The following is a 14,241-nucleotide window of genomic DNA, read 5'->3' on the forward strand; positions in this document are numbered from 1 at the left end:
CCAACGGTCGAATATCAAACTAGGCTACAGCCAGTATGCGTGATACTGCCTCTCTTCCTATGTGCTTGCACGCTTGTATTAAGTGAAAACTTGAAAACTCTTGGCCCGTTCACATGCTTACTGGCAAGTGCATGAGATAAGCCCTTCACTTCATATCGGTGACGTCTACCATCCACTACCCGACAGTTGCTCTTACTCATAGTACTCAACGCGGTAACTTATGGATGGAGAAGTCGACCATAACGCTATGTGCACAGTACGTGGCAAGTAACCTGGTGTTACACAAACAACCTCGACAGGTGTTAAGGAACTGAAATTTAATTCCAAAGCGACAGTCTCACACTCCCATCACGGTAACTTCATTTGTCTGTTACCATTATGAATAGTAAGATCATGGTCCAATGAAGGGGTCTAAAATTTCTGTCGCCTAGCGTTTCACTCAAGATATATTACCAATCGCAGTTGGGACTCATCATTTGCAACTATCGTTTCGAATCTGAAAGGAGATGTGAATGGGGATTAATGAGTTACGTATTTCCCCTTACACCTGACACCTCTACATAGCATCTGTCCCGTTTCTATGTTCTCGTCTATCCAGATGTGTGATAGACACGACAATCTGCTGGAAAAGTAACGCACGCAATTCTCATGTGACGGTTACTTCCATATGTTCAATTGTCAAGGTATGTAAGACCACGTGGAGACTGGGCTCTCACAAAGAAGACACGAATTTGAGAGGAGACCTTGCGTTACTGGCTCCCACCGTGCCGTTTGGCTCTGCTGTTATTCCATGCTGCTATAGATGTTAATATCTCTGTGAGCTTCCTGTGTAACTCCCGAGCTTCCTCTACCTTGCATTTCTCTGACTCGGCAAAACTCTTCCTCCCGTGGACTGATATCCCTTGGTCATGTGGACTGCGGGTTGCCTAGAGCTCGTGTCTTTGTTTGTTGTGCCTTCCAATGTGATTGAGGGGGTCTGGTCGTGTCAGGTTAACGTCTTCAGTCTCATGAACTTGGTGCCGACCAACAACGATTTAATACCCTCCTTGTTACTTCCTTCTGTATGACCCAGATTTGTATGCAAAAATCCACTACGTCTGCTCTTTTCAAGAAAATGTGATCTGATTGTAGCTTGGAGTTCTTTCTTCGGCCCCCTCTTTCTACCAAAACTTGAGCATTTACTAAGTCGACCTTCACAACTGCAATCACCTTGCTTATTGTGGCCTGGGATTGATGGTGGAAGCATGTCTTTAGCTCAACTCACTGATAAGACCTGATTTGGTGAAATCTTTAAGGCTCTATTAAAATCATAAATCCACGCTACTGAAATTGATTTCTGCAGTTTATTAGAACTTGTGTATTGTTCTTCACACTCATCATAAGAACAGAAAGGGGACCAGTGTTGAATTCCTCCTCCTCAGTCTTCTCTGGCTATAGGAATAGTTGTATGGAAAAGGCTTAAATTTCAAATTTCTCTGCACAGTAATCTGCATTATCCTTTTTTAACGTATATAAATAGGTGCAGTAACTTATTGCATAGTCATTAAAATATCCTCAACAGATCATGGGGTATCAAATCTTCATATTGGATAAAAATTTGATGATGATGCTTATTGAATGAAGCCTAAGAATGGTGCATTTGTCCTTAGACAATACCGTTCCTTTACACAAACGACACCTCATCAAGTTTTTCTGTTTTGTCTGCCTATACAGCAAGCTTGGCAATTTTCTTTTACTGTATACCAACTATGCCTTCCACTTCAAAATAACAAATGCACTTACTTCATTTTGCCGATTTTCCTGCCCAGACCTCTACAATTTTTTTGTATGAAGGAAGCTGGGGTCGTGTCCAACTCCTTAGGATTTTCTAGACTTGAGGGGTTTCGTCCTCACAGTCTTTAATCAGTCATATTAAAGCAACCAGAACTTAAGAAGCTTTCTTTTCATAAACACTTGTGTATTTCCACAGGATGGCAGGATTCTTGGCTTTGATACCATTGTAATGACCCGAACCAGCACTATAATGTTCGTACCATATTTTTCCATTTTCCCTCTTGATGCTAACTCAGAATATAAACCCTCTAATCAAATAACCAGCAAAGGTGAATAACAATGATAACTCGGAAAGATATTTCTGCAACTCTTAAATATAATATTCAAGAACACACACATGAAGAAGAAACAGAACAACAAATAAAGGCCAGAACTCACTCCAATCACTCAGTCTTCTTCAAATTGACATTAAATGTGCAAGCATATAAAAATGCAATACAAATCAAAGTACAAAACTAGTAACTTTCTCACACTTCGGAAGTACGTTGTTGCATTAGATATCAACACTACCATAACCAACAACTTCTAGATAACTTGTAAGACGTTATTGTATTATACAATAGCAATACAATAACTAGCAACTATAAATCCAATCTTAAACACAATTCTACAGTCAGATTGGAAAACTAAAGAGAAGAACCTGTAAGCACAACCGAGACACTTGAAATGATATCTCCCCTGACAATGGGTTTTCGTCCACTGCCTGCCTACATGAGAGGCTACGTCCTCACACTGGCTGAAAGCTAAAGCTTTCTCAAAACTCTCGCAAGAGAAAACTGGAAATCTGAATAGTAAATCAAGCATACCAAAAGAAAGGGTCTCTTCTCCTTTTATTTTTGCAGTTGTGACTCTTCGACTTCGTTCCTGGCTTTTCGTCTTATCTCTAATGTCCCCAAAAAAGGGACATTACATTGGCTCTCGTTTTATAGATAAGAGACTAGGGCTTTTAGATGTGTTCATAGGTTCAAGAGAATGGCCTTTCATGTTAGTGATTGTTTTCGTGGGAACACTTCTATTGTCTTCTTTGATGATTTGGCTAGGTTCTTCTAGGTTCGGTCGGTTCTAGTGTGTTGTCTCTCACTTTAGAGACATTTTTATTGGAGTTTTTAACCTTTAGCTTCTTCTAATTATGTGGTTCATAATGGCGCTAATGGTGACCCCTTCTTTGACTTGTAAAATAGCATCTCTTTGTTCTTCTTTTCTAGTGATGTTATTATTTTTGGTGACTTCAATGCATGGACACAGGTAGTGCAAACCCCTTCTTATATTCAGACCACGAATACCATGGGTGTTGAGGACACATATCTGACCTTGTTGGGTCTCCAAAGATCCTTGGATGATACCTCAAGACCTTCATGAAGTATGACTGACATCTAATCTAGCTTTGTGAGTCCTTTGATTTGTTGGTTTTGAATGGCTTACCTTGCTTCTTGGATTCCCACACATCTTTCACTTGCAGGCCTCATTGCGGTGTGTGCATGGGGTTGACTATGTTCTTTCGAGCCAAGGGTTCATCCCATCCAATCACCACTTTTTTGTCACTCACATTTTCCTTGTCAATTATGCTCTCCTTTGTCTATCTATCCACTCTATACTCTTCCCCCCTTCTCCCCCTTGCCTATCCCCTTAACTATTTACCTCGTAGCTTTTTTTGTTTTGAGGATGGTGACTACGATCTTTTTATCCACTACCTCAAGCAACTCTTTCCCCCCGATGCCCACTTTTTCCCTCTTGAGTGCTCGACTACCAAGTGTGATCTCATTTCCACTTCTATTTAGGACGTCGCCCTTTTGCCTTTTCCTTATTTCATCACACCACCATTCCCTTCTCCTAGGTCTAAGAACACTTGTCTTATGAACAAATAGTACAATGAGGATTGTAAAGCTCACCACTAAGTCTTACGTGATGTTTTCGCCCACCACCGCCCTTATGACACTAGGGTAAAAACTTCTTTCAGTGTGCCAAATCGGACATATGGGGTGGTTGTTCATTTCTGTTCAGTTGTGGTTATGTTGGTGCTGCAACAGTTGGGTTTCAGTGTGGGGCAATTCATAGTCTTCCTCTAGACTTCTAGTGTAGTTGAGTTTCTTTGCAGACGTGATTGCTTGGGAACAAGCAATCTTATGTAGGGCGGACTGCAATGTCTCCATTTTTTGTGAGCATCAGGGTTTGTGGGATTAGTCCATTATTTGAGCATCGTAGGTGAATTAGATGGGTAGAGGGTCTCAGTTGGCAGCACCAGAGGCCATTTCCCCACTCCATAGGTCAAGGATGTTTAGTATTGCTCTTGTTTGAGTCAGAGTGACACTTCTATTTATAGCAAGTCTCTATTCTGGGAAAGTCAGGGTTTCCATCTTTAGTAGGGCACCTAAGCAGCTTGGTGGCAGTGTTTTCAATATTGTTGATTGGAGCAATTATTCAGAGACTTACTATTTATAGTTAGTCTTTGTTGAGAAGTTTCTATATCTATCAGGGGCACTCATACTCATGGTGTGTGCAACAATTGTCTCAGTTGTCTGTTGGCTCAATTTGAGGAACTTACTGTTTATAGTAAGTCAGTGATACCCATGTTGCTATTTTGGGCAGTGCACCTAGACTTGGTATTAGCAGACTTCATCATCTGACTTGGATGAATGACTTGATTGAGCACATTGAAATTATTTTTCTTTAATAAAGTCTCTTTATTAATGATAAATTCATTATAAAGTTATTTAATAAGTGGGACCAAGCGACTTTAAAAAGTGCATTAAATGATTATAATATTAAAGGGGCAAATTATTAAATGTTTTATCTAAGTCAGCGTGAGAACATGAAAAACAATTACTGCAATGATTTAAAATAAAAGCAAAGCAGTATCTTACATGAGGGGCATTTAATGAATTAATTGTTGATGATGACAGTCAATATCAAAAGGAAATGGGATGTTTAAGTTGTGAAATTGTGATGAAGAAGCCTCCAGCCGATTTGTATTTGAGTATTATAAATGCATTCAAGTCAAATGGAAAATTTATTCTATTGTGCATCGTTATTTGATGAATTTGTGCGTGTCGAATTTGAAATAAGGGTTTCAAAATTCCAGGGTCTGAGAGACTGAAGAATCGATAATTATCATATGTCCAAGCACTTTGAATTTGGTGATGTCTGCCACTGAATTGTGCCAGCGTTAATCTCATCCAGATTTTAAGAGTGTGCTTAATTTGGTGTTCAAATTGTGGGTAAGATCCAGCATTGTAGATCAGTATCAATTTACAGCTTGCTGGGAATGATATTTATTTAGATTGCTGCCATTAGAGGCCAGCTTTCAGAGTTTAGGCAGCCTCTCTTTATTTGCAGTCAGCAGTCATCAATCAGAGGGCATTGTTTATTATTTCTGGGCAGTGGTAAACATTGTAAGGGACTGTTATTTCAAGTAGAGTGCCGCTATCATCTACAGGCAGCAGCTAAGGACATAGAAAGTGCGTTTGGTAATTCAGGGCAGTGGTTGATGTGATAAGGGCACATTTTGATAGCTCAATGCTTCAACTTTGAAATTCACAGTTTGGCATCAAAGAATATTTCTTTTCATAATAGCTGCATCCATTATTTGGTGCTCAATAATACATGTGATCCATTCCTGGTTATCTTTAATAAGTTTCAGTTAATTTCCTCATGTATTGTATATGATCTCAGTTAATAAAAAAGGTTCTTGATCAATGCTTTGGAAATTTGTTTCTTAAATTCTTGTATGCAAAGCTATTGTCTTGCCTGGCAACACTTTATAAGAATTCAAGGAATTCCATATTTAATTAAAAAATCAGTCACATTTGCATTGAGAAATTAGTAGTTGGCAGAGTTAGAACCAATTGGGGTTCTTACATGTCGCTTCCTAGCATTTTACCACTTCCAACTTGAGGTAATCCTATTATCATCTGTAATGATTTAAGCCAAATATTTCTTGCTCCCCATCTCTTCCGTTGTCTATTTCATAATTGTAGCCAGGAATTCTCTGTCATGTCCCCAAATTTTAATGTAATAATTAAATTAAATTCATTAATTAATTGGTGCCATAATTTAATTTATATAATAAAAGGACCTTTAATTAGTTACTTTAATTAATTAAGATGAGGCCCAAGTTAATAATATGTGTATTTGTGGTTCCGATTGACTTAGGATATCTCGGACCCATTTTTATTTAATTGTTTTCATAGGTGTGGCCGTCGGTTATCTTTGTAAACCCTCGGGAAGTTCCTCCAAAGAGTATTTAAGCATGGCATGTAGGTAGTGGTTGGTATGCGATTTGAATTATTTGTTGTACTGCGAGTTCCTGTTGGGATTCTTTGTTGTTCGCCATTTCGAAAGTGAAAGATCTTCCCTACTTGGCTCTTCCAGTTTTGGTGGGAATCAACCCTTACCCTATTTCGTCCATTGTACTTCTTTGCTTCGAATCTGGCAAATGCGGAACACCATTTTAGTTTGGAATATGTCTATATCTATTTGTGACTGTTTCAATCTACTTTGGTGCCTTTTGTATTATTTCCTTGAAGTGTTCAATCCATTATGGAGGACTTAGTTGTTTGAGTGAAATCTGAAGAACTGCAAAGCACTGCATCACCTTGTCAAGCACGACCTCTTATCTCCTCACCTAATGCTCAAATCCATCACCGTACAATATCCTCCTGCTACCATACAGACACAAACTGTACAACATCCCATTAGTACTGTACAACCTCTTCCAAAGCTATAGTACATCCTCTTCTAAAGCTACCCTACGACCACTTCTAATCCTACTGTATGGCCTATTGCTTGCTACTGTACGGCTTCCAATTGCACTTCAGCACTATTGTACGGCCTTGTGTGCATTGTCTAAAAGAATACTACTGTACGACCTTTCCCATCGTGCCTCTAACGAATACTTGATAGCCATTTCACAGTTGGAAGCGACAGAAGGGAAACGAAACATTACAGTGGTATTAGAGTTGGTGATTTTGCCAGCTTGTTGGGAGAATAGAGAGCTTTGACTTGGATTACACTATGGCTCAGTTTCCTGTCGATTGGAGGGCACATCTGTTAGTCGAATACTCCAAGAATACTTTTGCGTACCAACTATTGTATGGTCAAGTACAGGTTGACGGATACAAGGTGGTTGGCAAAATCATTTACCACAAAGACAAAATCTACTTGGTACCTGAGACCAAGATGAAGAAAATGATTTTGGACAAAGGTACTTGCACAAATATCATTGAACTAACGCCGACAATCAACTTGATGGGAATTTGGGTTCTACCAATGACCCTCCAAATAAGCAAGCTTTATCGGTAATTGTTCAACCTCCTGGTGATGCTTATTCGATTGAGGATTATTTGCAAGAGCAATCTTTACAGTTGGCTAATTATGAAGTCTACTCCCCGGTAGCAATCATGCTGGATTACACAAATGAATTTCAAGTTTGGGATTCGGGTGACTCAGGACACGACAATATTCATATCAGAGTGGTGTAGCAAAAGTTTGATGACAATGTGGTGTTGCGGAGGAGTGATGTCATTTCACTCGTCTCGCCTGCACATTTGATTTAGGACCATGGAGTTGTTGGCATTTTGTCTGATGACAGATTGCTTGAGGGCAAACAATCTTTGGGCAGCGAGGATTTGTCATGTCCCCAAATTTTAATGTAATAATTAAATTAATTAATTAATTAATTGTGGACCTTTAACTACTTACTTTAATTAATTAAGATGAGGCCCAAGTTAATAATGTGTATTTGTGGTTTTGATTGATTTAGTATATCTTGGACCCTTTTTTTAAATTGTTTTCGTAGGTGTGGCCGTCGGCTATCTTTGCAAATCCTCGGGAAGTTCTTTCGAAGGGTATTTAAGTATGGCATGTAGGTAGTGGTTGGTATGCGATTTTGAATTATTTGTTTACTGTGAATTCCCATTGGGATTCTCTATTGTTTGCTATTTCGGAAGTGAAAGATCTTCCCTACTTGGCTCTTCCGATTTTGGTGGGAATCGACCCTCACCCTATTCCATCCATTGTACTTCTTTGCTTCAGATTTGACAAATCTGGAAAACCATTTTAGTTTGGAATATATCTATATCTATCTGTGACTGTCTCAATCTACTTTGGTGCCTTTTGTATTATTTCCTTGAAGTGTTCAATCCATTATGGAGGACTTAGTTTGAGCAAAATTTGAAGAACTGCAAAGCACTACATCCCCCTGTCAAGCACGACCTCTTATCTCCTCACCTAATGCTCAACTCCATCATCATCTAGTATCCTCCTGCTATAGTACGAACACAAAACATACATCATCCCATTAGTACCACATGACCTCTTCCAAAGCTACTATATGAGCTCCTCTAAAGCTACCGTACGATCACTTCTCTTGCTACCGTACGCCCTATTGCTTGCTACCATATGGCTTCCAGTTGCACTCCAACACTACCATACGAACTTCCTTGTGTGCATTGTCTACCAGAATACTACCGTATAGCCTTTTCAATTGCGCCTCTGACGAATACTTGATAGCCATTTCACAGTTGGAAGCGACGGAAGGGAAACAGAATATAACATTCTCTGTTGGAAATTATAAACCTTCCCAAGGGTCCTCCGAAGAATTTGCATTGAAACCATTGCCCTACTTCCATGTGAGGTGATTTGTAATAAGGTGCTTGCTATTGAGTGTAAAGTTCCAGATGGATGATCACGATGTAGGGTTTTCGGCTAGGAGTATAACTTATGTTGGTATATTGCTCCTAAGGATTTGTTCAACTAACTCTAGCCTCCAGAGATTCTTTATCCTAACAAAAGGAGTAGCTTTGATTGCCGGATATTTAGTGTGTCACACTTAAAAAGCCACATTTATATTAATTAATTTTTTAACTCCTGTAAAAACATTCACATTGTGATGGTGTATGATTGTTTTAGAAATACCCAAGTTATGTTCCCCATTGGAGGTTTTATTATTTGTACTCCAATTGTGTTTATGATAGGTCAAGTCATGTTTTCCTTGGAGTAAATGGATAGATGGAAAAGGATATGGAATCATAGGAATTGATCCTCCTTTAGTTGAGTACCTGACTAAACAAGTGAAAAATATCTGAAAGAGATGACGACTGACAACATAGCCAGCTTCTAAAACAAGGGATGACAAATGTTATCTGTCAGAAATATTTAATGAGAGTGAGTAGTACCTGATATAAACTTAGTTTGTGCAGTGCATGGTTTGTTCGATCACTTGTATCTATTTATCTAATGTGAACTTTTAATTTATGATTCCTAAAATGAAGACTGTTTGGTTTGGTTTTCAAGATACTATTTTTTATTTGGTGTTATGCCAGGATTATAATATATCTTCCCTATTATGCAGAACATACTGGGGCTATTCTTTTGAGCACCTTGCCACACAAGATCCTAATGAAAGTGAAAGTGAAGATGCACACATAGTGGATGCAAATGTTGAATTCTGTGCTGTAATACGAACAAAATTAGGTGCTCATCGCATTATTATGGGTGCTGAAATGGACTGCTATGATAAGAATCGCAGGGATGACAAAAAGTACTACATCGAACTGAAAACAAGCCGTGAGGTGTGTGCAAGGTCTGAACTTCATGCTTTAGTGTGAATACTTTGCCCATGTTAGGCTTTAGCAAATGAACTGCGTCTGAAAGATGTTTGTATTAAAATGTAAACTTCTAAATTTTCTTCAAGATAAACTAATAGAAACAGTTATATAGATACATCTAGTTGCTCTCTAGTTCCCTCTCATTTAATTACTTGGTGTTACGAATATTCTTAGAATGTTGTTTTGTTAAGCTCATATTTAGCTGCTCTAGTTTTCTAAATTACTTCATGGTTATTATTATGGCAGATGTGTGTTGTATTGACAGTGTCTGAAAAACATTTATTTTTTATGTTTTACAGTTGGAAAATCGAACTGTAGAGCGATTTGAGAAGCAGAAACTTTTGAAGTACTGGGTAAGACTAATACATGGGATCTGACACGTGTTTTGTTGGAAACAGTTTTGAGTATTAGTTTAGGTAATTTTAAACAAAAAGGTGGGTTCTATAGTTAGTTTGGGGCAATCCTTTTTTCCAATCATGGCAAAAAGATCAAGTTAATATGCTTATAGCTTTACAATAGACAGAAATTGAGTAAAGATTCCCTTGAAATTTGTTTTTGGTAAATGCTACATATGGTTTAAAAAAAAAGTATAGCTCTGTATATGGAAATATCTTATTCCAAATCTTCCTGAGGAACCAACAAAGGTTGTTGCTTCAAATGTTTAGTTGGATTTTACACATAATTAAGCAGATTAAGTTTCTAAGAAACTTGTACAGTGGTTTTTATTTAGCATTCCCTAGAAACACCTCCATGAAAATTCCCACATTTTTGGGATGGGACATCCTTAGGATATGGACACCACTGGGACATATGGTCTTTTGGAGGGGATGTCTACCTGCCACCTAAGTTTTGTGGACAGTTGGGACATTTATAGGATGTCCCGTTTTAATAGTTACTATTGGGAGACTTATGATCCCCCAGAGATTTCCAGGGTAGCCCTTGGAGTCTCTTAAATGTCTTATAGCTGCCCAAGTGCCCCCCAAAGTGAAAATCTGCAAATTATAGTTTTATTAAAAAAAAACATTATGTTTTTGAAATATCTTAACAAGCCTTCAGACCCAAACCTTAAACACTCACAAAACACTTATAAGTAGGCATTTAAGTGTCATTCCAACTCTCAACAAAGTTGAAAGTTTTAATAGCATGTCATGGGATCAAAATGAATATCATGGCATTAGGATTGAGGAATAGTGAGAGGAAGAGCAAGAGAAAGAGGAAGATTGACAAAATCCATTGTTGAAATCAAAGGATTCAAAGCATTTTTCAAGCCTTAGATAGGCATTTTTGATGACTTTTTTTCCCAAATTTGTTTTTCCTTTTTTCATTGCAGTAACTAATTAGTTATACTCATTTTAGTTTGCAAATTTTAACTTTAGTGATGAACCAAGAGTTTTACTGTTTGCATATTCATACAAATTTCAATTTAATTTTTATTCAATGGAGTAGTTATCTTTTTTCCCCTCATTTTTTAAGTTTATGGTAGCAATATTTTATTTGTTAGAGGTTCAAATATTTGTCAAATTAGGATTTTGACATTCATGTATCCTTTGCTTATATGTTTTGTGCCTCCTGAAGTGAAATCCTTGCTTGACAAAGGTTAAAAACAAGGATTTCTATTTGTGTAATTTTTTTGCTTCTGGAATTTGTGGGGCTTGAAGTAAGAAAAAGAAAAAGAAAATTCTTGTATCTTAATCCCTTGGATTATGCTTAGTTTGAATTTGAATATTTAAATTTTAAATTTGTAAATTTTATAGTGCAAGGATGAGGTTGGTTCTTGAGATTGAAAAAATTGAATTGAATTTGATTATGCACTTGACAGAAGTACACAAAAAGTTAGGGTTGAAGCCTTTAGTTCCATTAGTAGTACAAATGTTAATTACCCATCCAAATTGCTACAAAAAGTATGCAAAGGGTCACTTCGATCTTAAGTCTCCTTTGAAAGAATTTTACAGCAACATTAGCAGGGGTAGTCCACCTACATAATTGAGGTAGAGGTGTGTAGAAGTATGTCAACAATTGATGCAAAATGTCAATTATAGGTTTGATATAACTAATTTGTGTGGTGGCAGTGAATAAATTGCACCCACATTTGCTTCTTTGCCTCTAAGGAGGAGGGATCATTAAAGTTTTGTTTCTACTACTTTGAAAAGGTTATGTGCACATACTTTAGTTTCTTCTAGTTTAAGTCTAGTGAAGTCTGAATGTAAACATGGGTGACAAGTGTCTCTCCAAATTTGCTAGTAATGTTTTTTTGATGTGCTTTTGAAGGATGAGGCAACATTGGCAAATTCTTCTTTCTATGTGGCATTCCATTCCATGTGGATGGATTTCCTTATTATTTTGAGGTTGTGGTGCAAGTACTAAGGACAAAACTATCATATGTGCCACCATGGGACTCTGAATTGAGGACAACAATATAGAAAAGAAATATGTTGGTGTAGTTAAATATTTAATTACACTTAATCAATCTTAGGATAATGCATTGCATAGTAGTTTGTGATTGAGACACCTAGGAGTTTGCACCTCAATTAAGCACATGGTGTAGGAGAATTCCACTCTAGGTGGTGATAGTTGTTATCTCATTTCACCTTTAGTGCACATATCACATTATCATCCTCATCATTGCACATACTTCATTGTGTAATGGAGGATGATCCACCTTTAGTGGACATGTGATTCCACCTCGAGTAGGTGATAGCTTATGATTGTCGCTTATTGCCTTTCCTATATAAGGAGGCCTATTATGTACAGTTTGATCAATCCATTGGACTCAATCAATAATGTCCAAGAATGTCCATGTAATCGCTGAAGTCTTTAATCAATAATTCATTCTTGCATCTTCATGCAATTGTCTTGCCAATGTAATCCTAAAACTCTAACATGGTATCGGAGCTTTGAAGGTGTGAAGACCTCTTCTCAAGAAGTACAATCTTGGCTTGATTCATTGTTGGTGCAAAATTTGGCAATTTGGGCATCGCAATTTGGAGGAAAATTGGGATTTTGTATTGTGACCTTTTATTGCTTGTGAAAATTGGAGGTTGTTGGTGCAAATCAGAGATTGACATCATATAGGGGTGGTCCAAAAACCACTAAATTGAATTTTGTTTCATCCAAATCGAACATCTGAGACCAAATCTAGAACGATTTGAATTTTGGAGGTGCGGCGGCAATGATTAAAAAAAACATGTTAGGACTTAGAGGTGATTTTCAAATAGCGATATCTCAGTCATTTGGACTCCTTTTGTTGAGCAATTTTTTTTTTTTTCCGTTTTGGGGTAGAATTCCACGATCTAGATAGTGGTGCAAGTAAATTTGGATATCTCCTTTTGAGTTTTTTTGGAAATTGCAAGTCTCAATTTTTGCAACTTCCAAGACCTTGTTTAGGCTTATATGAACTCCTTTTTAGGTGCAATTGTTTTTGGAAGTGCATACTTTTTTCTGTATTTTTCAGATCTGATATTAATTTTCAATGACTGTGACCAGAAATTGTACTCTCAAAATTTGGCTTAGTTTTACAATTGTAATGCATAGGCCTTAGTTTGGACCTTTGCATAGTGATCTAAGTCTACTATAGCCTGATTGTGGGGTCTCATTTTTTGAGGTGAGAAGTGTATCATTTATGTAATCATGGGTTATGAAACACATCCTCCGGTAATACTTTTGAATAAGGATAATTATGAGTCATGGGCGAAAGGAATAATCACACATTGTAGATGGCTTAACCTCTTATCTCGTCTTTATGAACTCTTTCCCGAGCCAAAGTCATAGGGGAAGCAAAATGTTTGGGGAGAAAAGAATGCTCATATTATAAATTTGATTTGCAGTAGCATTAGTTGGTGTCTCTTTAATGATATCTACCCCAAATTAAGAGGTATTAAGTGTCCACACACAATTCAGACAATTATTTGGGAGATTTTCGGAGATACACATGTTCTTCCTTTCCCAAATGATCCTACTTCGGATTGCCTCATTCCTCTTGATAATGCAGATAATGTTCCTTATGATGATTATACATTAGATGTGATTGAGTATAATGCATATATTGAGAGCAAGGATGATCCAACGACTCCGCATGCAACTCCTACTTCTCCAGTTGAGATCACACATTCGTCTCTTGTTGGCAATTCCAAAGATTCATTACAAAAGATATCTATTTGTCTTCTTGATTGAGACTTGCTAGATATAGGTTCATTATATGTGGAGTCTCTCATTTCAGATTTGGGAGACATTTTTGAGGGGGTTTCTCTTCTCTTTGATGATAGCATCATGGTTGAAGATAACCTTTTTCACCATATTCAGAGATTGAAACTCTTTATTCTTCTTCTTCACTTGGTTTTCCACATCTCACAGTTCAACTTGATGATGTGATGGAATCTTGGTGCTTGGAGTGACCTATTCAGTCTTCAGAGATGCATACTTGGAGACCTTAATCCTGTTTTCATTTGGATATGGATTGGTTTATGGAATCATCATCATATTTCATTTGGATTTCACTTCCTAATTCCTATCCAAAATGGGAAGCATTCCTACACTTTTACTTGGTCTATCTTTTCCCAAAGGGGAGAAACACTGTTTTTAGATATTGGACTATTTTTTGTCTTCAAACACTCACCATTCTTACAACGAGCTTCTTTATTATGGGCGGTATATCATGTCTCCTATCATCCTTCTTATGGGGGGATCATTCTTTGTATATACATGATGTATGTGGTTTTTGGGGGTTCTTGAGTACTCCATCCATCCATGCATCTAGTGTTTTTTCATCTCTCTTTTAGGGGGAGGATTTTTCCCATGAGGCTCTCTC

General features: G+C 37.5%; 1 protein-coding gene across 3 annotated transcripts in view; it reads left to right on the plus strand.

The window, feature by feature from the left end:
* The window catches only part of LOC149574826 (glycine-rich protein), a 164,836-nt gene that overhangs the window by 70,298 nt on the left and 80,297 nt on the right, over positions 1-14,241 (plus strand). For all 3 annotated transcript variants that reach the window (XR_016360101.1, XM_089814664.1, XM_089814665.1), the window contains exons 8-9: positions 9,182-9,401; positions 9,737-9,790. Coding sequence is in view for 2 of the 3 variants with exons in the window: in XM_089814664.1 (XP_089670790.1) it covers positions 9,182-9,401; positions 9,737-9,790 (274 nt within the window). In the remaining variant the exon portion in view is untranslated. The remainder of the gene's footprint in view (positions 1-9,181; positions 9,402-9,736; positions 9,791-14,241) is intronic.

Source organism: Cupressus sempervirens, chromosome 2 (assembly GCF_028749045.1).
Source record: "Cupressus sempervirens isolate cs-2001-9-10 chromosome 2, ASM2874904v1, whole genome shotgun sequence".
In the NCBI taxonomy this organism is placed as follows: Eukaryota; Viridiplantae; Streptophyta; class Pinopsida; order Cupressales; family Cupressaceae; genus Cupressus; species Cupressus sempervirens.